The sequence below is a fragment of the Vipera berus genome (assembly GCF_964194415.1).
Source record: "Vipera berus genome assembly, chromosome: 3".
Lineage (NCBI taxonomy): Eukaryota > Metazoa > Chordata > Lepidosauria > Squamata > Viperidae > Vipera > Vipera berus.
Window position 1 is genome coordinate 39,463,940 of NC_138204.1, and position 25,332 is coordinate 39,489,271.

General features: G+C 37.3%; 1 protein-coding gene across 13 annotated transcripts in view; it reads right to left on the bottom strand.

Annotated features, from left to right (window-relative positions):
- Positions 1 to 25,332, bottom strand: part of MOV10 (Mov10 RNA helicase) — a 48,545-nt gene that overhangs the window by 21,164 nt on the left and 2,049 nt on the right. For 12 of the 13 annotated variants that reach the window (XM_081323392.1, XM_081323391.1, XM_081323396.1 and 9 more), the window contains exons 2-15: positions 21,691 to 21,787; positions 20,156 to 20,286; positions 18,097 to 18,323; positions 16,447 to 16,687; positions 12,176 to 12,301; positions 9,856 to 10,018; positions 7,866 to 8,020; positions 6,246 to 6,422; positions 4,895 to 5,042; positions 4,493 to 4,654; positions 4,221 to 4,324; positions 2,660 to 2,757; positions 1,368 to 1,487; positions 334 to 436 (exon numbers count right to left, since the gene is read on the bottom strand). In XM_081323392.1, coding sequence (XP_081179518.1) covers positions 334 to 436; positions 1,368 to 1,487; positions 2,660 to 2,757; positions 4,221 to 4,324; positions 4,493 to 4,654; positions 4,895 to 5,042; positions 6,246 to 6,422; positions 7,866 to 8,020; positions 9,856 to 10,018; positions 12,176 to 12,301; positions 16,447 to 16,687; positions 18,097 to 18,323; positions 20,156 to 20,286; positions 21,691 to 21,787 — 2,052 coding nt within the window. Of the gene's footprint in view, positions 1 to 333; positions 437 to 1,367; positions 1,488 to 2,659; positions 2,758 to 4,220; positions 4,325 to 4,492; positions 4,655 to 4,894; positions 5,043 to 6,245; positions 6,423 to 7,865; positions 8,021 to 9,855; positions 10,019 to 12,175; positions 12,302 to 16,446; positions 16,688 to 18,096; positions 18,324 to 20,155; positions 20,287 to 21,690; positions 21,788 to 21,851; positions 22,901 to 25,332 lie in introns of those variants that run through there. The other variant, XM_081323394.1, reaches the window with a different exon arrangement.

Genomic DNA, 25,332 nt, shown 5'->3' on the forward strand with positions numbered 1-25,332 from the left:
GAGTCATGTGATCATCATTTATGACCTTCCCAGCAAAAATCAATGGGAGAAGCAAGATTCACTTAATGATCACATGATTCACTGCAATGGATTACTTCACTGTAGCAAGAGGTGTAGGTGTATCAGTGCATCATTTGTACAATCCTCTCTTTACATGCAGTTTTTCCTTTAAAAAGAAACTCTCAGACCGTCGGGTGCAATTATTATTGTAAACTATCACTGGAGAAATTTCCCAAATCGAAATCCCACTCATTCAGCCAATGTCACTGAAGGATTTGTGGCAAAGCAAAACCTACTCTTGATTTTAACCTGAAGTCAGAGCATGGAATGTACCTGTAATTACGTAGCAGCATAGTGACAAATTGTGGGTTGTATTTCTCATTCGTCTTTTGGTATAATGGGTTGTTCCGCATCAGCCGCTCTAGCAAAGAAAGCCCTACAAAAGCAAAAATGCCTCATAAGCATTGACAAATTGGGACAGTTGTCCTTCCACAACTTCCCTTTCTTAGAGCAGTACAAGAATCCAATCTAGAGAAAAATCCTATATGCTGGTTACCGCTAGAAACAGAAACAATAAGATAACTACCTCTCTAATCAGTACTCTAATCCATACAATAGGTAAAGGTAAAGGTAAAGGTTCCCCCGCACATGCGTGCTAGTCGTTTCCGACTCTAGGGGCCGGTGCTCATCTCCGTTTCAAAGCCGAAGAGCCAGCGCTTGTCCGAGGACGTCTCCGTGGTCATGTGGCCGGCATGACTGGACGCCAAAGGCGCACGGAACGCTGTTACCTTCCCACCGTAGTGGTCCCTATTTTTCTACTTGCATTTTTACGTGCTTTCGAACTGCTAGGTTGGCAGAAGCTGGGACGAGTAACAGGCGCTCACTCTGTTACGCGGCACTCGGGATTCGACCCGCCAAACTGCCGACCTTCTGATCAACAAGCTCAGCGTCCTAACCCACTGAGCCACCGCGTCCCTCAATCCATACAATAGACTACTCCTATTATTTCAGCCAAAGTAACCAACATATAACATACATTCTTGGAACATTTTGTGGATATATTTGAAACAATCTTAAGCTACCAAGGTAGAATTTCGTAAGAAGACTTCATTATTGCTCATTTGCAATGAAACAACCCCTGCAGAGATATCGTTAATTAAGTCTAAAGACAAACTGAAGTGGGATTCAGGGAAGATAACCAAGTCGCCCAGAGCTATTTCTGAAACAGACATCACCAGCAGTATGGTTATACAATGCCCATGTGAGAGTTCAATGGCTTTACATTTCTTTACACTTTTTTTGTACTCTTAGCTATTTTGAAGCATATAAATTGATAGAATATTAAAATATGACTTCCTTTTACTTGCCCAAGCCATGTTCAATAGCCAGAGGAGATCTCAAAGTCGGTCCCAGTTGCTGAGGATCCCCTGCCAAAACCAGCTGACCTCCATTCACATTTGTCTTTGGGTCCATCATGGCAAGAATACCTGAAAGAGAGATGGACACCAATTTGCTTTGTTAGCATTTTCTTCTAATTTTTTCTACAAAGTTTTCTCGTTTGCTTACTTAAATATAAAAACCATTTATATTAAAACATGGGCGTGGAATAAGATAACGCAACATTAAAAATGAGAAAACAAGTTATTAAATATTAGCACTTATAAAAAGTTAGAAAGAGGATAAATAAAAGAACTAAGCAAACAAATAGCCTTTCAACATACAACAGAAGTACCTACAGTAAGAATTCCTAGGGGTTTTTCTATTATTAAATTTATTTGCTGCCCATCTTGCTGTGGGGCTACTCTAGGCAGCTTACAATGCAGATATAACAATAGGAAAACAAAGAAACTATAAAAATAAAGAGAATACAATAATATGAATTAAAAAATGGGCTGGGAGGAAACAGGATGCATGGGGGGGAGTGGGGTCTGTTATTAGTTATTAGCTGCCTCCACTGTGGTACTGCCCTATTGGCTCTCCAGGCCAACCAGCAGAGCCAGGTCTTCAGGCTCTTACAGAAGGACAGAAGGGTGAGGGAAGACCTCACTCCAGGGAGGAAGGATGTTCCAAAGGGATGGTGCCACAGCAGAGAAGGCTCTTCTCCTGGATCCCACCAGCAGAGTACCTTGACTGATGGGATCTGTAACAAACTTCCTGTCAACACAAGTGGGAAGGGCCTGTCCTAGAAACCCGCTTCACAAAGTTTCCCTTTGTGGATTGTTCAACAATAGGCAAAGATTATGCCTATTTCCACATCACAGCAATAAGTATTAAACCTAGAACTGATTAGCTCCACAACTGCTAGTTGTTCGTAAGACGCTAACACGATATGCTAAATGCTGCTGGAAGGCTTTATATAAACACACCATTGCCATTCAAAACGTTCTGTATCTTCAACAGCAAAACATGAAAATATCTAGAAATGGGCTTCCTCAAACTTCCCCAGGACCCTGTCTCCCCAAAACACTGAAACTACTGGCAGTTTTGGAACCACCCGCCCAATTACCTCTGGCAAATGCCAGACTGGGGAAGTGTGAGTTAGTTGACAACAACCAGAGCAAAGAAATGGATCATTTCCATTCTGTCCTACTGGAAATCAACTTGCTAGTCTTGTGTAGAAGAGAAAGGAGGAAAAAGCTACAGAAAAATCATTCCTCACCTGAAATGGCAATTAGGCTCTCTGGTTCCACGGCATGGCCACTCTCATCAATAAAGACATGAGAAAAATGTCCCCGAGGGAACTCAGCTGAAGCCAATCTAATTAAGAGGTACACAAAATTTCTGAACACATGCAGAAATATTCTGCTTCCAAGAAAACACTATTTACCCCAGGCCCCCTCTTCCATGTGTGCAAATGGCCTTTTCCCCTAAGTCAAGGGTAGGCAACCTCGGCTCTTTTATGACTCATGGACTTCAACTCCCAGAATTCCTGAGTCAGGAATTCTGGGAGTTGAAGTCCATGAGTCATAAAAGAGCCGAGGTTGCCTACCCCTGGCCCTAGGTGATATGAAAATTCTCTGCATAAAAATAAACAAAATCTCACCTACTCCTTATCTACCCTTTAAAGGAAATACTCATTTCTTTCCCACCTCTCATGTGGTCAAGAATTCAGAGAACTGTGATCCTTGATCCTCTTGCAGCAACCACACCAAGGAAAGGTAGTCTAATATTACTTATTTTATTAATTTCATATACTGCATCTCTTCCAGGAAAGTTTGTGAGATCTTCTTGGTTGCAATACTCTTCCAGTATTTTTCTCCACAAAAAGAACTCTGTGTTTGTCAACCTTAGCAACTTTTAAGATGTGTGGATTTCAACTCACAGAATACCCTGGTCAGCATGCCAACAGGGGAATTCTGGGAATTGAAATCTATACAACCTAAAGTAGTTGAGGTTGAGAAACATTGCTCTAGAGAACATTAAGCTAAAAGACAACGATAGGATCCAGTCACCCCCAGTGAAATTCCTGACATGAATAAACTTGAACTTGTGTCTCTCTGGGATGAATCTAACATCTTAGCTATTACTACCCAAGATCTTAACCTCTTATAGTACAGTTAAGCAAAAATTTTAATTTAATTTAAACTTATTATTTATATCAGAATTTATATCAGAATGGATATTGCTTTACTTTTTGCCTAACATTCCAGTAAGCAAACCAAGTATAGATCCATTATCTTGGTTCATGCCCTTTCCTGGAATTGGGAATACTAACATAATGCTCTTGACTGTCTGCCTTTGGATCTGTTACCCGTCACAGCAACCAAGAAAATGTCACAAATCTGCCCATTTTTTGGTATTTCAGCAGAAATTTTTAACTATGTGAAATAATGCCCTAAAAACAGTCTTTCTCCAGAGTTGGTAAACTATAATTCCTAATATACTTGTTGGAGGTGGTGGAAACTGTACAATAAGTGGTATTAACCCATGCTAATCACTTAATTCTTGTGTTTGAAAATTTCAGAGATCAGTGAATCATTTTTTAAAAAACATGTGCTGAGAAGAGGTGACTATAAAAAGTTAATTTTCTCCCTTCTTAGCTAATTATACTTTTCATCTCCCAAAAGTGAATGCAATTTTTGAAAAAACAAATCAAATTTCATTTTCTAATGACAAAGTTTTCCAAATGACTAACATCTTCCAAATCACTATGCCTCGCCACAATAATTTCATAATCTATTTTCTCCCCCATCTTCAGTAGTTATTTACATATGGCCTACCTTCCCGCTGTCACTAACGTTGTGATAATGACCTGGTAGTTTTGCAGTTTTTCCTTTTTTGGAAATATAGGGCAATCCTTTGTCTTATCCCAGTTACACACAGGCTGAAAACAAAAGCAGGCATTAAATAACACCCAAGAATGGAGATCTATTCTGTTTAAGTTTATCAAGCCAAAATTTTAGATGGTAGACATATGGGAATGCTACCAGCTATTAGCCTGGCAGATCTTAGCCAGAACAGAATGCTTAGCTCAGAGAGAACTAGAAAACACCTTGATATCCTCAGGGATTGTACGGTAATCCCTACTGCTAGCATTCATCCTGTAGATGTTCCTACTATTCAAATGTTTCATGAGGTGCTGGCAGAGCAGATCTGAGGCACTGTTGGAAGGAGCACACGCAAGCACATGGGCACCTTCAATGCATCGCAGAACCTGAGAAGGACAAGAGCACAAATAAGAGCCTTTTTAATTGAAAAAAAGAAAGAATACTCTTTATTTATGCTTCAAGCTTTGCAGGAAGCTCCTTAAGGATGGTGCAAAATAGAACTGGATCTCCACAAGTTTCTTGGTTTAGGAACATATTCATCAAGGTTGTAAGCAAGACTTCTTTGCTCCTCCTCAATCCATTTGACACTTTTATTATAATTAGATCTGTGACAAAAGTGTATTCACCTGCTTAATGGCCTCCACCATAGTGACTGTCTTGCCAGTACCTGGAGGCCCAAATATAAGATATGGGGCTGGTCTGGAAGTCCCCGCCACCACCTGCCGGACAGCTTCCTTTTGCTCTGCATTATTGCTCAGGTTAGAATTATACAGGCTGGAGGGTACAGACAGAGAAAAGAAAGAAAATGAAACAAAGCCCAGGCCAAAGAGCAAAACTATATCTGATTAATCTTATTTACAGGTAGGCCTGTTAATTTTCACCACATGAGCTTGGGGACACTGCAACAGACATAGCTTCAAAGAACAAGTACCATTCATTCAGCGTTGGCATTAACAGCTGTTTAATAAAAAGGCTGTTAACCAAGGACTACCTGTATTGTTTTGCAAGTCAGCATCTATTTTTTACAATTGTGAGAGTATCTTAGATCCCTAAATATCTTTCCAACGGGCAAATGAAGTTTCATATGAAGTGGTACATAATAGGGCAAAAAAAATCCTGCTTTTATATAAAAGCTGACGGGATCAGAGCTAGTAGTGAATGATGAAGTGTAGCAACTTTACAACCTAAGAGTATCTTAGGTTGTATTTTAGGACTAGATAAGAATAACCTAAGAGTATCTTAGGTTGTAATGGCATGGAAAATACTGACCAATATCTGACTGCTTTGTAAAAGGTAGATTCCATATTGACAAAGAAATAGAGAACTAACAACACAATGCATTTGCAGAAACCTATGAAGTAATCACAGCTGAAATACCATGTACAATATAGCAGTCTAATAATCACACTCAAAAAAGTGTTATAGAACAGAAAGAAACATCTATCCCTTGCTCTGGCCTTGCTGGACTAGGATGGACTAGAATTTCCCTAAAATCTCTTGTCATTTGTAATTTGGAAAAAGACAGAAGTTACTGGGGCCTGGAGGGAAGAGAAATATATACCCTCATAAAACTATGAATAATGTAGGAAAAGCAAATTCTCCCTCATTCAAAATATTAGAATCCAGAGTTATCTAATGAAGCTGATATTTAAAATGGATAAAAGTAAATATTTCTGCTTATTACATTATTCAGCTAAAAACATTGTTCCTATAAGTTTAGCGATGTACCACAACATCTGAGAGTTTCAGAAAGAATTTCACAAGGCTACCAAAAGGATAATCAGCGGTGTGACAGCTATTTGCAATTGGTGAACCATCTGCTATGGAACATAAGTAAAAGCTTTTTCTCAGCTTACCACAGAAATTTAGCTAGTTGTGTCAAGAAAAGGCTGGACTATTTGACCAGTTCATTCAGCAGTGTTTTTGTGTTCCCCTTGTCTACTGATATTCTCTCACTCCTTTCTTGTCCCTACTCACCGGAGTTCCTCATTAGTAGACAAGAGTGATTTCTTGTAAGAGAAGCATGGAAAGAGCAGATGGGACAGTTGCCTCTTCTGGGCAAGAGTAACAGCCCAATGCTGAAGGCGTAAGGGCAGACGATTGAAAGTAAATTCCACATCAAACTTCATGTTATCAACAAACTTATTTAGTAATCTAGGAAAAGAAAAGAAAGCTGATGGATGATTGAAGAATGTGGCATTGCTAAACATGCAACACTAAATATGCACCATCATTTCAACTCCCAACGTGTTGGGGTTTTTTTTCCTGGTCTGCTTATGGCCACCTTTCCCAAATCAGGAGCCTCATGATTTTCTTCCACATGATCATACTTGTTCATTTTTCCTTGGCCTCACCCACCTTTCAAAATAATCTTGATCTAAGTCAATTTGCTTCACAGCTGCACTTCTCAAACTGCTGATCCCTCTATTCCATACATAAGTACTGTAAACCAAGGCTTTTCAACCAGTGGTATGGGTACCACCTGTGGTACATTGGCACCTGGCAGGTGGTACATGACCATCCTAGAAAAGTGGTAGCGGGGGAGGGGAATGAGCTGAACCAGTGGCAGCACCGCACAAGCCTGAGCAAGACATGGCTGGAGCTGCAGGGCTGTCAGGGCTCAGAGGAAGCACCAGGATCAGCGCCAGGCTCCAGCTGAAACTCGGCGCTTATCCTGGCACTTCCGCTGAGCCCAGAAGAAGCGCCGATCAGCTGGAATGTTACAGCATCTCCAGGGTCTTGTGATTTACATTCAGATGCTTGGCAACTGATTCATATTTATGACGGTCACAGTGTCCCAGGGTCATGTGAAATGACCAAAACCTGCTGCAATCATCCAGCAGATGGAGGGAATAAAAACCAAACACCCCCACCCCACCACCACTGCCAATCCTCAACAGAAATGCTCACAACAATGAAAACCTCTGACAAGAGGAAGAGTGCTGCCAGGCAGGCAGGCGTCTTGCTCAGCTGTGTCTTGGGGGGCACTTTTTTAGTGCCATTGTAACTTGAAACAGTCACTAAGCAAACTGTTGTAAGTCGAGGACTACCTGTACTTCATCACTTTTTTCCCTTTTTTTTTTGGTCAAGCTTTTAACACCTTGCTAGGCGACTGGTGGTACTCGAATGTTGCCATATCCTAAAAGTGGTACAATGGGTGAAAAGGTTGAAAAGCCCTGCGTAAACAATATTTGGTAATCCCTTGTTATAGCCTTCTCCCACTTTGCTACCAGAAGGAATTCTGATGGAAATTCTGAATTTCGAGTTTCAACACAGAGAATAAATACCAAGTTGAAGAAGGCTGAACTTTCCTGTACATTTGATTTTCAATAATATTAAATGGTCAAGCTACTAAACTGTACAACACACAATAAGTTTGAGGCAATGAAGATTCCCATAATATAAATTGTCAATTTTTGAATATTTTTATTTTAATATGCATAATTTAAATCATACTCTATTAAATTATGCCTATTAAATGCTATTCCTACCTTTCCCAGTTAAAATGAAAGCCTTACATAACTATCCATGCTGGATTAGGAGCCAATTATCTCAGTTCTCATAAAAAAAAATCTAACCATAGGCTGAAGTACTCACTTTTCAGAAAACCCCAGCTTGACTTGGTCCAACTCTACAGCATGGACATAACCTTTATAGAAGACAACTTGGGATTTTGGCTGCCCTTCAACCAAGTTCACAAACAGATGGTCACCTTTCAACACGGAAGGCCGGTTCTCTGCCACACCAGGTGCCTGGAACAAAGAATCAGACCAATTTGAAGTACAAACCTTTTAATTCTCCTGCCTGAGTAACGAAGCTCTTGAATAACAAATGAAATGCCTTGTTACAGACAGACAATTGCTTCTGATGGAGCAAATGAATTTAAATCATATGTATTTGCTATTTGCATTCACTGTGACATTTGGGTGGGTTGGGCGGGGAATATTCCTAACCTTCTCTTTCATCACAATTCATGCACAATTTTGGATTTAGAAGATGTAACATATTACGAGTGAGTGTTTAAATATGCCTAGTGTTTCCCCTTGATTTCTTTTTTTTCCCTCCTACAGTTTCAGCACTTTCTTCCCTCTCTTTCTTTCCTTTCTCCTTATTCTCATCTACATGACTTAAACTTAATTTTCAACAGCTAGTGAGTATAAACAATACTGTATGTGCAATCTGATATTAGTTATCTGTACAATTTAGTATTGCAACTGTCATGCTTCACTCATAATGCTTGCAGCCATTTTTAAAGATCTAGCTTGAATAAGATACTTTAAGCACAGATACTAAAAAGCCCTTAATACCAAACAACTATTGAACTAAAAACAACAACTCTAAGACTCAAGGCCTAGGCTTAAATTTCTTTTGCCCTTATGCTGTAATGGAGCATCACTGGTTTCTTAAGAGTAAGAAGCTGATGAATAAGTGCAATGTTATTGTAACAGAGCAGTTTGGTCTCAGGTCCTTCACTTTTGACCTTGATCACTTTAGATTTCACATTTCCATGTTGTCGGCTTAGAGCTCCAATTGAAGAATCTTTTTATCCATATGAAATACTTTAACTTTTTACCACAATTGTTTTTGTTGGGTATTATCACTGATTGTACTGCTATAGAAACCAAATTGATGCTGAATTTAATAACAGCTGCAAGTCTTTTGGTAGCGCAATACTGGAAGAAGGAGGACCTGCCTACTATTGAAGAATGGACTTTGAAAGTTTCGAACTTGGCAGAAATGGCTAAAATCTCGGCATATGTGAAAGATCACTCGCAACAGAGATATACAGTGGAATGGAAAAGATGGATTGATTTTATTCAGAACAAATATGGGACTACAAAGTATCATTTAGCATTTGAATAGTTATTAGTTATTGTAATTAGGGGCTATATTATTTTTCTTTTCTATGGTTAAGGAGAGTTAAAAGTGCGATAGGGTTTAAAGAGTAATTATAGTAATTAGAATATTTTAGAGTAAGATTGTATGATGTAATACCCTGTATTCGGCTCTGGGAAGTCGGGGGGGTGTTGGGATGGGAGGGATGGGGAGAGGGGTGGGGTAGATGGGGTATATGTTTTAAAAATGTTTAAAACGAAATACTTTAACTTTTATGTACAGATCTTTGGGGGATGAAAAGGTGAATCTAAATTGTTTGAAAAGTGCTAGCAGTGGGATGTGGAGAAGGTAAGCGGGGGAGGGGGGAAGGGGAAGAGAGAGAGAGAGAGAGAGAGAGAGAGAGAGAGAGAGAGAGAGGAGAGGGAGAGAGAAAGATTGTGGGAGGCTATTTGAAACAAGCAACTTTGATTTTCATTTTGTGGGAGACTGATCCTGTATTTTCTCTATTTTTTATTCTTTTTGATGTTCCTATTCCTTTCTTCCTATTTTTTTTTCTTAAACTCACCCATAATTTTATAAGTATAATCCATTCACTCTGAACCACTCTCCCATTTCTACCATATGATGTCTTACTACAAATCAGGAGCAACTAAGAATGGCAAGCAAATGAACTGAAGTTGAGCATCTATGCTCTACTACAGCATTCACAGAATAAGGATTTCTTCTAGACTCTTAGGTATAAGTCACTCACCTTCAGAACAAGGAGTCTCTTATTGTATTTGTCTATAAACATGCTAACATTCTGCATATCATATCGATGGATGTCCACCTCCATTTGGATCTCTTCCAAGTGAAGAAGCAAACAAAACTTCTCAGAATAATTGTCAAATTCCAAGGGGGCTTCCAGACTGCTCCTGTTTGGAAGTATACGGTAGCATTCTAATCAAATTAAATCTGCTCACCCCTACCAGAATCACTTTTCTTTTCATCAGAGATGGGAGAGTTTATTATAATATTTGGTAGGGAGGGAGAGATAAAACCACAACATATGCCTACCTTAAAATATTCCCTACTTTATTTGGATGATCCTGGATAATTGCTGCTCCTTTCTGCACATGAATGCAGACAAATGAGCTATCTGAACTTCCTAATATTTGAAAAAAGGTAAAATATGGTACTAGCCCAAGACAAACCAATGCTGGTATTTAAAAAGAGCTGGTAGCTAGCTTCCAATGATTCTGAGCACTTGACAAGTAAAACCTCAAAAACGATAAAACAGTACACAATGAACAAGAATAAAAGATGACATAAACTGGGCAATAATAAAAGTGGACCCCCACTACCCAACAGCGTCTTGCTATTCCAAGAGATCATAAAAGGATCAAAGAGGGTCAGTCTGAATATACACAGCTATCTCTGAGGCTGCTCAGCTACTAGTTTCTAAGTAATTTAAAATATCTTGTTGAGCAATGCTAATCCTTCTAAACATCTCAAATGTCTAAAACACCCAGAGATGTATATAAATATTAGCAACAATAAAATCAAAATGAAGAGATGAATATCCATTGTAAGGACTTGCTTTTACAAGGCGGGATACAAACACACAGGGATTTTTTGGATAAGCAATCTTCTTCTTCCACATTTGGAATTTCAAAGCAAGCTATAGGTGCTTCCCCATACGGCTGTTCAAACTCTGCAAAACATTCTGAGGTTGAATCATGAACCCACTCTAAACTCAGAACAGCCGCTGTTCTGATCTTACTGGAAGTGCTTTTGAATATGAAACAGGGTTCAAAACAGGAGCATTGTGACTTTATAACACTTCCAGTGAAAGTAGAAACTGTGATGAAATTGTTTGATTTGTTTCAAAAATTCTAGACGTTGCTGTATATCTAGCGTTTCCCATGAAAAGAAGAGGGGCATCCTTGTCCACAAAATAGCTGCTGTGATTAATGTATCGAAATATGAATGGATGTGTTTGTTCCTCCGCACATTACCTCCTCCCTCTCACCACAGCTCATTTTCATTTTTTTTTAAAAAAACTGAAGGACCTGTTGCCAAGCACAGTATCATTTGCAGTTCCTCCCATTTTTATTTTCTAAAAATATCTTGATTTGCAGTATGAAGACTTTTTCATTTCCATTAAGAGTTGGAAGGCACTTCAGAGGTAATGTAGCCCAAACCCCTGCAGGTTTGCGCAGGTTCTGCTAAAGCATTTCAGCCAGGTGGTTATCCAGTCACTGTTTGAAGATCTCCGCCCTTAACCATTTTATCAGCTGCTTCACACTGGTGGGTTACATTCAACTACACTCATACACATATTCCTTTCATGCTTCCTACCATAAAGCCAGACTGCTCCCAGTCTTTTTTTTTTTTACCACCAGAAGCAGAAATTAGATTTCTTTCTGGTAAATTTTACTTTTCTGTTTCAACCCAATATTCAAGCCTAGCTATAACTTTTTCCTCTTAATTTTTTTCATTTTATCATCACACCACATAGCATAGACAAAGGTGCCTGTCTTCACAGACACATATTGCTCACGAGTGCCATATTAGCTATCGCTAGGCTAGTCTAAACCAGAAAACACAAGAAAAAATGATACTGAAGAACAAATATTTATGAAGGCACACATTACTTCCAACACGAGCCTTCTCTTATCAATCCTATTATATCCAATCAGAATAGTTAGTGGGGCGGGGCTGATATATCGCAATTAATCTTGGTGGTCATTAAGCAGGAAGAAAAAAATTCATGACTTTTTTTACATTTATATACCCCATATTTCCTCTGGGAGTTCAAGCCAACAAATATAAACGTTTTCCCTTATTGTATTCTCAAAACATGAACAAAGCTGTGAAAAACAAGGTCTGAATGATAGCAACTGGGCTAAACTCACCCTGAATTCATGGTCAAGCAAGGTTTCTGTCTAGGATTTGCTAGTTATAACTGCATACTTTAATTATTGCATCAATATGCTGTAGTAACATGATGGGTAGATCTCTCTTCCTTAAGACAAAGAGGTGGGTAGAAAGTGAAGAGAATGACAATTTCTTACTTAGTAGGAACTCACCGTAGATGGGCAACCTTGTCATTGGTACTATCACCACCTTCATTCAAGGGTACAATCAAATCCTTCAGATCACTTGGGTACTTGTACTGATCCAAAGGTTTATGTTCCAATTCGAAGCTCAAAGAGCTAAAAACACAAGACAAGCATCAAGTTGCATGATTTAAGATGTTAATCAGAGATACTCATAACAAGGAAAAAAAATTCCAACTGTTTTCTGATAGACATGGGTTCCTCTTTCTATTATAGTAATGGATATCAATGGACTATGTTTTTACAGCTTAGTTTTTACATCATGTCCTAAACTGTGTCCCTAAATTTTGATGACAAAATATTAAAAAAACATGGATACTTTATCCTTTTCCTCATCTTCAAGCTACCTCGCCCAAACAGGGGGGAAAAATTGTGCCCTCTGCTGATGTTACTGAATCTTTGCCATTCTCCTGTGTCTTTGGGCACTGGAGATAAAAAAAATTAAAAGTTAAAAGTGGTTTCCTCTTCAAACATTGTTCATCTTTACCTAAAAATTTAATAAAGGCCATCCCAGATTATCAGAACATACCATTAGAAGGAAAATGTGTGACTTCTGGTTTGATATTGTGGCAGAACGGGTGCAGACAGATGGGACTCTGTCTTCCGTGTTTGATTTCGCCCCACTGGGGACCCTGGAAAGGGTCAAAAGTCACCCCATAGAGGTGACAAGCAAAAGGGGACCCTTGTTTGATTGCGGGAGGGTGGCAGCCCTTCCATTTGATCCGAGGAAACCCTCCAAACCGGTGGGGGAAAGACTGGCTACATTCATGTAGCCAGTTGGAAGCTGCTGACAGCCGAAGCAAACAAGCACCGACGAGCAAACTATCAGCAACGTGGATGAAACTGGGTGAGACCTTATCCTCTCTTTATGACTCTAAGACTTCTTCCTGAAAAAATTACCCAAAGCACCCTCCCCGATGAGAGGGAAGGGGAACTTTTACCTCATTCCCTCAGGAAAAGAGAATTTTTTTGGGGAAAGAGAAAACTACAAGATTAATTTGGAACTAATATATTTACATGGCATTGAAATTTGGGGACTAAAAGTGCTTTTTGAGACTTTCTTTTAAAAAAAAAAGAGAGATTTGGAGTTTGGATCTAAAAAACTGGGGGGAAAAGGCGCTAATGACATCTAGTGGTGAACTATGGCACTATAATTTGTTATGCCTAAAGGAAACTTGGCTTGAAGCCCAGATTTAGATAAGACTATTGCTGTTCTTGGAAGCTTTCACTTTTCAGACTGCAGCTGAGAAAAAGGAAAACATTTCAGCTGCTTATCAGCGTGGCAGAGACACTGAACTATTTTGAAAGCAGCCTGCCTGAACTACGAATATAAATATTCACTGACTTTTAGAGCTATGTTGTGGAACTATTTCCCTGCAGAAGAAACACACATCACTACCTAAGATGATGGAATATTTTGGATTACAAATCTTTGATTGAAGAACAGTTGTTATGGTAAAAAACCATCTCTAACACCTGTCCCAAAGACTTCAGTTTGATGTATGGTTGAATATGGTTGAAGACCAGAAAGAAATTTTCGCCACGCTGAAATCAATACAAGAGACTATTGCTTTAGCCCAAGGTGAAACTAGAAATAATACAAAGGAGATAAAAGAACAATTTTCTAATCTAAACCTACAAACCCAGAACATGTCTATAAAGAAGGAACTAGCAACACAGAAAATAGAAGGAAAACTAGAGCAACTAGATCCTAAGATGGAGGAACTAAAGGAAGGAACCAATTGACAGATTCAGACAACTGAAGAACTAGAGGATGGAATGATAATATCAGAAATGGAAAAGATATTTTACCAATCAAGAATTCAGAATACATTTGAGGAAAAAGAAAAAGAACTGACTGAATGGAAGATAAAGCTGTTAGGAGAATTGTGGGGAATTCGAGAAGGAGGGAGGCGGTTTAATGAATATGAATGGATTCCTTCTTCCAAAAATATCGTACACAAATGGTCCTTCTTATTCCAAACAACATATACAAAAACAGAGGAAAAATTACTTGATGATTCAAATGCATTGACTTGAAAGTTAGTTGGCAAAGGAAGAAAGCTAGAGTAAGACTGAAGAAAATAGAGGTTTTGATCTGCTAGAAGGGATACTATATTATTAATGTTTGAATATGGTAGATGTTTGAATATGGTAGAGAATAGATAATTACTAGAAATAGAAGTATTACTATAGCTGAAAAGATAAGAATTTAGGTATGAGAAGGGGAAAAGGAAAATGTTATAAAGTTTGAATAAGGGAAGCTTTTGGTTACCCAAATATAACTCACTTGGAAATTATAAACAACAAAGACATTTTGAATACTGATGGGGGGAAAAAGCGAAAACAGGATGCTGATTGAATGTATGGATATTAAGTGCAAATGCAATTAAGCTATGTTTTGGTTAGAAAAGTTATCTAAAACTGACATTATTGATATTATGAGAAAAATGTAACAAAGATGATTATATTTAGTTGTATATTTACTAATAACAATAAGAATTGTATTTGCTAGTGAGGGAAAACAGGTACTACCGGAAGAAGAAACATTTGATGGTGAAATATTGACTGTAGAAGTTAACACATACCACTGAATTACTAATGGACCCAGACAACATGTTGTTTATTAAGTATTTGATTGTAAAACTAGAAAATTAATAAAATATTTACAAAAAAAGGAAAATATGAGAAATAGTCACCTCCCCACTGTGGAAAATGAAAATATTGTTCTTCTATGCAAGGTTTAGTTTTGAACTAAATCAGGCCTCATGGAAAAAGTATTGAACCAAGTCTGTGCTATTCTTAATTTTGCAGTTTGCAATTTGTACTTAATATGATTTTGCTAAGCTTGCTTGTTTTAAATATATTTAGAACATAAGGACTCGAACAATAAGAAATAGGGAACTGAAAGTAGCTGATGGATACGGGTTCCAATGGACACGAGTATGTGGAAAGATATGTTCAGCACAAAGTGTAAGATTGCTGACCATCTGTCTATAATCTTAGGATGGGAAAAAGGTATAAAAAGTTGGGACCGGACCTGATTGATTTGCCATTGGCCAATAGCTGTCCTTATTGGAACTGCTATGTCACTGGACCTCATTGCAATGGGTTTTTAACTTAGGTGATGTTTATGTGTGTGTTCCAAATATTGCTGAAATAAACCTCTGAATCTTAAAGTAAGAAGTATTGCTTTGTGTTGTTGTCTCGTTTTTTTCATTGGGTTTTTCCATGACACTACTTCTGATATTAGTTCCACCAATATCCAGTATTAATTTGCACATATGATTTACATATAAGAATTACCATAATACAAATGGGAAAAAATTGGTCTCTTTAAGTGCAAATAAATTATTATAATTGTATCCTTGCTATTTTAATTTATAAAATTTTGATTAACTATTTAATATAATTAGTTTACATTGCATGCAAATTAATCTTGGCTGCAAGATAGGACTAAAAAAGCAATCAACACATAACTTTTGAAAAAAAATCATTTGGTATATATTCATAACACTGCAGAATATTTTCCTGCTCTTATGTTAGTACACACTAGATATCCTTAGTCAGTTCCTGTGTAGCTGGGATATTAACAACTAATTTCAAATAAGGCTTAGGAGAATAAAAATGAAAAAGATTGAAACTCTCAAAGTTTCATAAATATAACAAACAGTAATTAATCGTTTTGGCTGCATCCTATTTAGCTCCAGTCTTTATGAGAGGACTTGGGGTCCAGTCTTTATCTCAAAATTTATTTAGCACTGACAGAGTGTTAATGATATAGAAAATTAAAATGGTATGGCTAATCCTGGTATGGCTAATGAAACCATGGTTGACAGAATATAGTATACTCTGCCCACTGCCAGGAGTTTGATCCTGAAGGGATTCATTGATTCAGCCTTCTATTCTTCCAAGGTCAGTAAAATGAGGACCCATATTGTTGGGGGCAATATACTTACACTGTAAACTGTTCAGAGTGCTGTAAAGCACTATGCGTCAGTATATGTCTAAGTGCTATTGCTAGTCCATGTAGCCAACTGCATCAATTGGAAAAGACACAGAAAAAAGAAAATCCCAAAACAAAGGACTGCAAAATCGATGAGCAAAACATAGTTATATGGCAAGAGGGGGGAAAATTCAGAAAAAGGAGTTGGGAGAAAATATATGATAACGAGACAATATGTCCAGGAAAAACAAGAGGAAGAGTAAAGGGAGAAAATTAGCAGAGAATCCTCACGTACTTGTTTGGTGGAAAGCCATCTTCTATATATCTGAACTGTGGTATGTGTAGTTTGACTTGATAAGGCTGATAAGGTGATGAGGGACCAAGTTGTTGTGCTAACTTAGTATTGGCAACAGCCTGCACAAAACGTCCAATGCTGAATTCCCCAGTCTGTTCACTGGTGAAATTAAACTCCATGGTAACTTCGAAGAAGCCATAGTCCGGTACCTGACACATGATTGGGATTGCATGGACTGATCCTAAAGACAAGGAAACCTTTTTTTCATTTACAAAACAGCAAGGAAGAGGACTCTTTTCTAACACTAGATTTGAAATTAAGAACATGGAATTTCCAGGATATACAATATATATTCTCTAAAGTTTGCAGCAAATCTTTTTTATATTTATCTCATTAATTAGGTTAATGATAAAAGATGCTTCTTTCTAGTATTGCATTTTCCCAAACCTACATTAAAAAACCTTAAGTTTCAGTAGGAATAAGAAATTAAGCACAACCCATTTTTCAATTGTGCTTCAAAAACCTAACAAATTGGAAAATAAGTGTTTAATTCTTATGCACCTTGACCTGTAGAAACTTTGATAAATCTCATATGCTGTTATTTAGAAGTCTACAATGACATTATTCAGTTATGCATTAGCATGTCTAATTCAATCTCCCATTACTTTCAATAGATATACCTCCTGGAGTTTTGACTAATGCTTATTAGCATAATTGTCACAAAACAGTCCTAGCTACTGTAGTAACTGTGCAGACAAGAAATGAACAGTTTCACAATCTCTTACAGGAACCTGTACATTAGTTCTTTAGTCCTCGTGCATTTCTTTCTGATGGTTCATGAATTATCGATGCATGGTGTCATATACAATAGTGCACATATTGCTGGGTAGTGTGGTTCAGATTAAGCTAAAATATGAGAAATTATTTATTATTCTCAATCCAAGTAAAACAGCATTTCCCTCCAAGCATTTGTGTTAATTTCCTTTTTAATCAATGGTCCCCAAATCTAATATACTGCTGAAAGTGAGCCACAGCCTCAAATGTATGTAAGTTGGTTAGAGAAAATGATTCCACATTTACATATCATCTACAGCCAATGCTTGGAAACAATTTAGATTACCATTTTACCTCTGGAAAAATCATTAATGATAAATCCATTTAAATAAATGATAAATCCATTTAAATCCTTCAGTCTTCTTAGATGGAATATCTGATACTACACTACTTCAATTTAGGACCCGTTCAAGTGTACACATTCAACATTTTCTTCATGTCTCAAGATCAGTATAAATTTCTAGTTAAGAAAGACTTAGGTATGGATGCTTTCTATCTTTTTTTTGTTTTGCACCAGATCTGTTAATTTTTATGGGAAAATATTTGGAGAAAATATTTGGAGAAAAAATATACACAAGTTCATTAGGTCTGCATTAATGGTAGGCTTTACCCTTGGACTTTTATCAAGGCACAAATCTTTCGCATGTATTCCTAAGCATTTTGCGTTAGGTTTTAAAAGCTCATGTTGCAGAAGGAGACTTCTGGCAGTATTTATTTTTTGCAAATGCTTAATTGTTCTGTAATGGTTTTACAATGATTCATGTCAACTCTTTCAAGGGCTGTAGCAATGTTTCAACAAAAGTAAACACGTATTACCTGGTGGCAGTTTCACAGGCAAAGATTGTTTAGATACTACAAAGATGAATTCACAACGTTTCCTCAGTCTGTACCTTTCCAGCATAATTTCGTTTGTTCCACAATTCTTCACCTCAATTTTAATAGTCATACACTGGTTTGGAGAAATGTTGAATCGGATTTTACCATATGGTAAATCATGCTCTGAAGTAATTTTCACGTCGTTCTTACTGGCCACAAATTTTGACCTGCAATAAAGAGACTGAGGAATCAGATTTCGCACAACTTCTAATACCACGTGCACACATTCAGGATTCTGTTTAATTGCTCCATGGTAAAGGTTTTACATTTTCAGAAGATATAAATAATACCAAAATAGCTACTCTAGAACAGAAAATAAAAATATTAAGAAAATTAAATTTCAGGATTTATTTTTTTAAATAAAAACCTAACTGTCATCATCTTCAAGGTGGCATGGTATCAGCAAGATGACAGTGATAGGAGCTGTAAAGCTATAATTTAAACCACGGGTGTCAAACTCCTGGGTCGGACGTGTCATCTGGAAGCCACACCCACCCCATTGCCGGCAATAGCAAAACTGTCCCAATACATTGTGCGATGTCATGTGATGTCGTTTGACATGTCTGATTTAAAGGGACATATAAACATGTGACTTAGAGTAAATGGACTCATTTATTCATGTTTGGATAAAAGTGGGTACTCCCATAAGGATGGAAGAACCCCAAATGCACACTCAAGCAAGTATATATAGGTTTCTTAGTTTCACTTGGTTACATAAGCAGGAAACACAGCTCGTAGTAGATAAGGAAAGAAGTTACAACAATACTTGTTTACACATCTATTGGCAATGAACAAAAAAAGGTCAATCAATTCCAACTTCCAATTCTGCGAAATTGGGATTGACTGACCTTTCCACCACCCCACAAACTTCTTTTCTTTCCTTGCAAGTGGCAGCGGATCGCGAAGGAGAAACGGGATGGGGCTGGAAGTCAGGTAAAGAAAGAAATGTAATTCCTGGGGGAAACGAGGACATCTGGGCGGTGGTGTGGCAAGTTCTCCAGCTCCAAGGGGAAGGGGCAGCCACTTCACCACCCTCCCTCCCCAAGCCTCCAGCGCTCCACCTGCCACTTTGCTTGGCCTGGCCACTGACCAGCATGGCCGCTCCGGGGCCGCAGGGGCTGGCCTGGCACCAGAAGGACACATGGAGTAAAATGGATGTAAGCCTTAGCACAGGTATATGATATCTCAGGACAAATCAAATTGTACACTTTCTCTGTGATAGAAGAATCAACAAAGAATGCTTACTTCTGTATCTTCATAGCATCCACACAAAAACAGGCTGAATCTGCTTTTCTGTACTAAGTTCCATGTCCCCTATAAAACATCTATAAGTATAAGATAGGGTGGACCAGAACAGTTGATGGTTCATTGTGAAAATTTCCATGATTTTTTTTAGATAAAATTGAATAAATCGATTATCATGGTGTTGTGATTTTCAGAAACAAATTGGAAAAAAAATGGGAACCCTGCCTAGGATTATATGAATATGGGGTAGATTTCAATAAATATCTCGTACAGGTTCCAAGAAAGGATACCACATAGATGCAAATCCACGCATATGGTGTACAAAGATCATGATGACCAATCAAACTCTACAACTAAAAATAGTTTTTTTAAAAAAAAAATATGGAAGATACATACATGAATGTATGTTCCTCCCAAAGCAGAGGTGAAGTGAGGCTCAAAAAGTTTGGGCATTTAATGAGCAGTAATATTTGGGGTGTAATTAGCATCTTGGCCTTTAAAAATGTAAAGAAAAATATCCAGACAAAATAAAGTTCTGCTATTTTCTCTGCTTAATAGGGTTTTTTTCTGGCATTTATAAGAGTTGGAGCATTCTTTTCTTAAATAAATCTTAGAATTCAAAACTTTAAAAATAATTCCAAGGCTCAAACTTTTCATTTACAACATAGGACAAAACATTCTGAGAATACATAAAAAATTAAGTCCCCTTAAGTTTTGCTCCCATAGTTACACCATCCAATTTTGCATTACATACCTGCGCTTAACACGTGCTCCAGGGGGAAGTGGATTATTGCATGTGTTTTTATCTTGGGTAGAGTCATCTTCAGCTCCAGCATCAGCTTTTGGTCTCCAATACTGATCAATAAGCTTTTGTTTCTTCTTTCCCTATAGAGAAGCAAAAAAGAAATAGAAAAATGGTTTCCAACAAATTGTAGACTATTGGAAAAATATACACAGAAAGTAGTTCACTACTTAATCTGAAACAAATAATAACACTCATCAAATTCAAAGGGACGTTCATCATGTAAATTTTACCATTTAGAAATATTTTCAATAAAAAACTGGTTCTAAATCTATACAATAATTTTAATAGTTTTGATATGGTCCAGGGGTAGGCAAACTCGGCTCTTTTATGACTCATGGACTTCAACTCCCAGAATTCCTGAGTCAGCTATGCTGACTCAGGAATTCTGGGAGTTGAAGTCTATGAGTCATAAAAGAGCCGAGTTTGCCTACATTCTAAAACTGCTAAAACAGGGCTAGTCCAGAATCTATGCCATGAAATTGTCCAAGATGAACCCCACCAGGTGAATCTTATCCACTGATCCTACCACTTTTTTTTTTGACATCCCAGAATCATATTTCAGTAGTACTGAGATTAATAATACAGGCAGTCTTCAAATTACGATAGCAATTGGGATTATAATTGTGAGTCCCTAAATGATGTGGTCATAAAGCATGCTGTCATATAAATGTGTTGCTTAGTGACAACAGTTATGATTACCATTGTTAAGTGAAGATCATGCAGGTTGTTAAATGAGGACCACAAGTGGCTGTGACTCCTGACTTCTTGTCAGTTTCCCCAATGACTTTGCTTATGGGAAGCTAGAAGGGAATCAGAATGGGACAAGTCACAGCAGCCAACTCGCCACAGTGAACTCTCCATGGTCAACTTGCTGCAGGACAACTTGCTTCAGGATAATTCAACAATTCAATTATTTAAAATAATTAAAACTTTTTTGTATTCTATTTAATTTTGACCTTCCTTTGGTATCCTTTCTTTAATGATTCTAATTCCGCTATTTCTTCAATATTAATGTAATTCTTGTCCTGTGGCAAGGTGTCCCATGGTGAATTGGCCACAGCATGTTAGCTATAGTGAGTTGTTGTGGACCCATAGGAAATGTCAGAAATTGTGATCAAATGACAAGAGCTCCCTGTGTTGTTGTAATCCTAAACTGAGCATCTGGATCACAATCATGTAACCATGAGGATGCTGCAAGCAAGAGTTACAAGGATGGTCATAAGTCCCCCTCATTCAGTGCTCTTGCAGGTTTGAACAGTTGCTGAAGGAGTGGTTGTAATTTGAGTACTACCTATAATGACCACCAATATAAATAAATTGTAAAAAGATTACAAATCAACAAACTAGATTTGTTTCTTTCCATGATGATATTATATCTAAAGAACCTTATTTTAATGCCTTGGAAGCCATAAGGATCCATTAAGCCCAGTTGTTCAACATCAACTATCAAAGAATGATGCAGAAAGTCAAATGAACCTTCTTACCTGAAACAAATTCACGTAATCACCATAGACAAAAGCACGGTTTGACATCCGTAGCACATAGAGCACATTGGAAAAGTTGGGTCTTTTTATATTATCTCTGTCAGACAATAGAATATAATTTTTATTCAACTACTAAACATGTGCATTAGTTGACTACTCACACATACACAAATCCCTTCTCACACTTATGGTGTTCTGGGTACTCCTCAATCTCGTTTCCTCTACTCCAAGGGTGTCAAACTGCTGGCCCGCGGGCTGCACGTATCATGCAGAAGCCGCAGCCACCATATTGCTGGCAATGGCAAAACTGTCCTGATACGTTGTGCGACGTCGCAAATTTGACATGTCTGCTCTACTGCTTAAGAGAAAGATCAGAAGCAATTTCTTAACCTAAACAGTCCACAATACCAAAAATATAATACAGAAATATAACTGAACAAACAGGCAATTCTATTTGTTTGCTCCTGCCAACCATATAGCCAACCAATCACAGAACAAAGTATCAGAAAAATAAATGAGAAATGAAGGCCACTTAGAATATAAAAGAATATAAAGCTGTATTTCCTTCAGGGCTAGCATACTGCTTATGAATAAAATTAATTTAAGAGGCTCAAAGACTTAGTGGATCCTGAAAGCTAAAGCTACTGTCATTTAGAATTACAGGAAAGGAACAGCACTACATAGGAAGAAGCAAGTTAAAACTCAACATAGGTTTTTTTTCCAAAGTTATCATGTGTATCTACTGTATATGTGTGCATATGTGTCTGTAGTTCAATCCATCAGAATAAAGTTGGAAGGGATATTGGAGGTCTTCTGGTCCAACCCCCTGCTCAGGTAGGAGACCCTATACTAGGGGTCTTCAAAATTGGCCCTTTTATGACTTGTGGACTTCAGCTCCTAGAATTCCTCAGCCAGGCTGTTCCACTGGTTAATTATTCTCACTGTTAGAGAGTTTTCTCTTTAATTCCAGGTTGCTTTTCTCCTTGATTAGTTTCTTGTCTTGCTTTCTGGTGCTTTGGAAAATAAGTTGATCTCCTTATCTTTGTGGCAGCCCCTCAAATACTGGAATACTCTGTCATGTCACCCCCAGTCCTTCTTTTCTCTAGACTACTCATACTCAATTCCTGCAACTGTTCTTATCTTTTAGTCTCCAGACCCCTTTTTGGCTACATACAAACAAATTTAAAGGATATATACATGCATTTCATATAGCCCCTTCAATTTATTAATTGATACTGCAAGTACTAACTAGCTGGTACAAAAAGTTAATCCTGATTTACATAAGGAATATGGATCGATATGAAGAATATTGTTCAATAAATATTGCTTTGGAATAAATAATGGAGGCAAAGCTTTTTCCATTTTTTTTTAGTAAAACCAAACTTTGGAGAGATACGGTAAGTTCAAAAGTAAATGGAAGCAGAAAAAGACTTAAATTTTATTATGTTAAACGAGTCACTTTGTTAAGGAGATGGCCAGCATAGAAATTTAATAAATAATAGCTATTAATGTTACACCACATTTAACATCACAATTCAATGGCAAACCTTTAGGGGGATGTAGCCAAGGATACTAGAGGCTTAGGTAACCTTGATATAGCTTGATATTTATCAGTACTATAATAGGAAAACTATATAATTTCAACTAGAAAGCTTGAATTCTAGCAACAAATATTTTCTATTTAATTGTGAGGCCTATTTCAATGAAATATTGTAATCTGTCATTGTCTTTGGGATATCAAATACTCCACATACTCATAAGCATAAAATCCAAGGATCAGCAGTAGCAGCTTATGGGGAGAGGGCCAAGGTTTGAAGCGTACGTAAGAATACATCACTGTGATAAATATTGCAAATATTTATTGTATATACCTGCATAAGCACACAGACAGTTTTTGAGCAGCTCAATTCTCTTGGATATGTTCTAGCTTCCTTTTTTTAGAGGGGCTTTGTTATTATTCTTGGAAATCTTAGGATTTTGCATAATTAAGTTTCAAACCATTCTTTCTGCCATGGCACAAATAAAAAGCTATGTTCTGGATTTACAGCATCGAGGAAGGGCAAGCACATTTTTCTAACAGGAAGGAAAGTGTTAGCCTCCTTCTTTCAAATGTAGCTCCAATAAGAATCTCCCACCTTAGTTTTTTAAAAATAATTTATTTTTTTATAAATGCATTTAACATAAGACAGAAACTTGGATTACTAAATTACAAAACCCAAAGGAATATGTTTACAATTTGACTTTCTTTTTGCAGTATCTCAGATTTAACTGTAGTTTAAATTTCAGTTTTATTTGTCCTATTATAAAAAAAACCCCACATCTCCAGTTAAAATTTCATTTGCTACATAAATGTCAAACTTCTACAGTAACCAAAAATATTTGAACTGATAAAGTTCAGTGTAGAAAATTCAATACTCTCCCACTTCAGGATCATAAACCTAGCTTTCCAATCTTAGAAATGCACAAATTTCTTATGTATACATGTTTTGCTTTCTATTCTCCTGAAGTGGATTTTATACTGCAAATGACTCATTGGCTGTACTGTATTTGTTTTCTATTTATTAACCTCTGCTTGTAGTTTACAGAGAGGTAAGTTACTAGACCTGTTATTGACATTGCAAACATAAAAAATTTAAAATTGTGTTCATGATCATCAAGCCCTGTTTGTAACAAAATGTTTAACATTTTAAAATCATTTTTTTTAAAAAAATTGCTCATGATGTTACTATTAATGAATCCAGTAAATATTCATTAATGGCTGTGAAATAATTTAAGACAAACTCTAACTGAACTGCTGTTTTAGAGTGTAATAGATTGTTCAGTGGTTAAGAGTATTGCTAGACGCAAACAACTGGGAAATGAGAGACATCCTAGTTGGCTTATCAAACAGATTCGTAGCCCATTATAAAACACAGCCTGGGGAAAAGAAATGCAAAACCTTCAAGAATACCTTGTTAATAAATTCAGCCATAAAGGACTAGACTACCATACTGTAGCGTATTCCTATATCGATTTTTAAGATTTTGAATTCTGACCAGTAATTCCTAACTTTAAATTTCATTAATGAAAGGCCTTATGAATCTTGCCTCCTTGATTATGGTCTGCAGTTAAGGAGCTTGATACACAACCTATTTTGTTTAGCAGTAGATGAGAGTGCACCTGTTGCATAGCTGTAAAAAAATATCTAGCACCAAGTCCAAATCAAGATGAAAAATATTTTGACAACCTGGCCCTATATCATTTAGGCTAAAATTATTCAGAAAAAAATTAGCAAATATAAATCTTGGGGGAGGTTTGGGGTATGTCTCTGTGAATGGACTTAGGCGCACAATCTTCAATGAGTCTTGGCTTCTTGTGACTGCTTGGATGAGTACCAGTAGCTTTTCTGGTGAGATTTTTGGAAATAGTTTGTTATTGAGAAACTTAAGGACTGAGGCAAGATACAAAACATTAAAGGCATACCACAGAATGGGGGAGTTTACCTCAGCAATGCAATCACAAGCTGCCTGCAGGAAGCCTACAAGCTAGTCTTCTGATTTCTGATCAGTACCTTAACTACTACAGCAAACAGGTTCCTACTTCATTAATGTAGTAAATAAACAAAATGGAGACTGCACCTTTCTCCATTTTTTTAGATGTGAC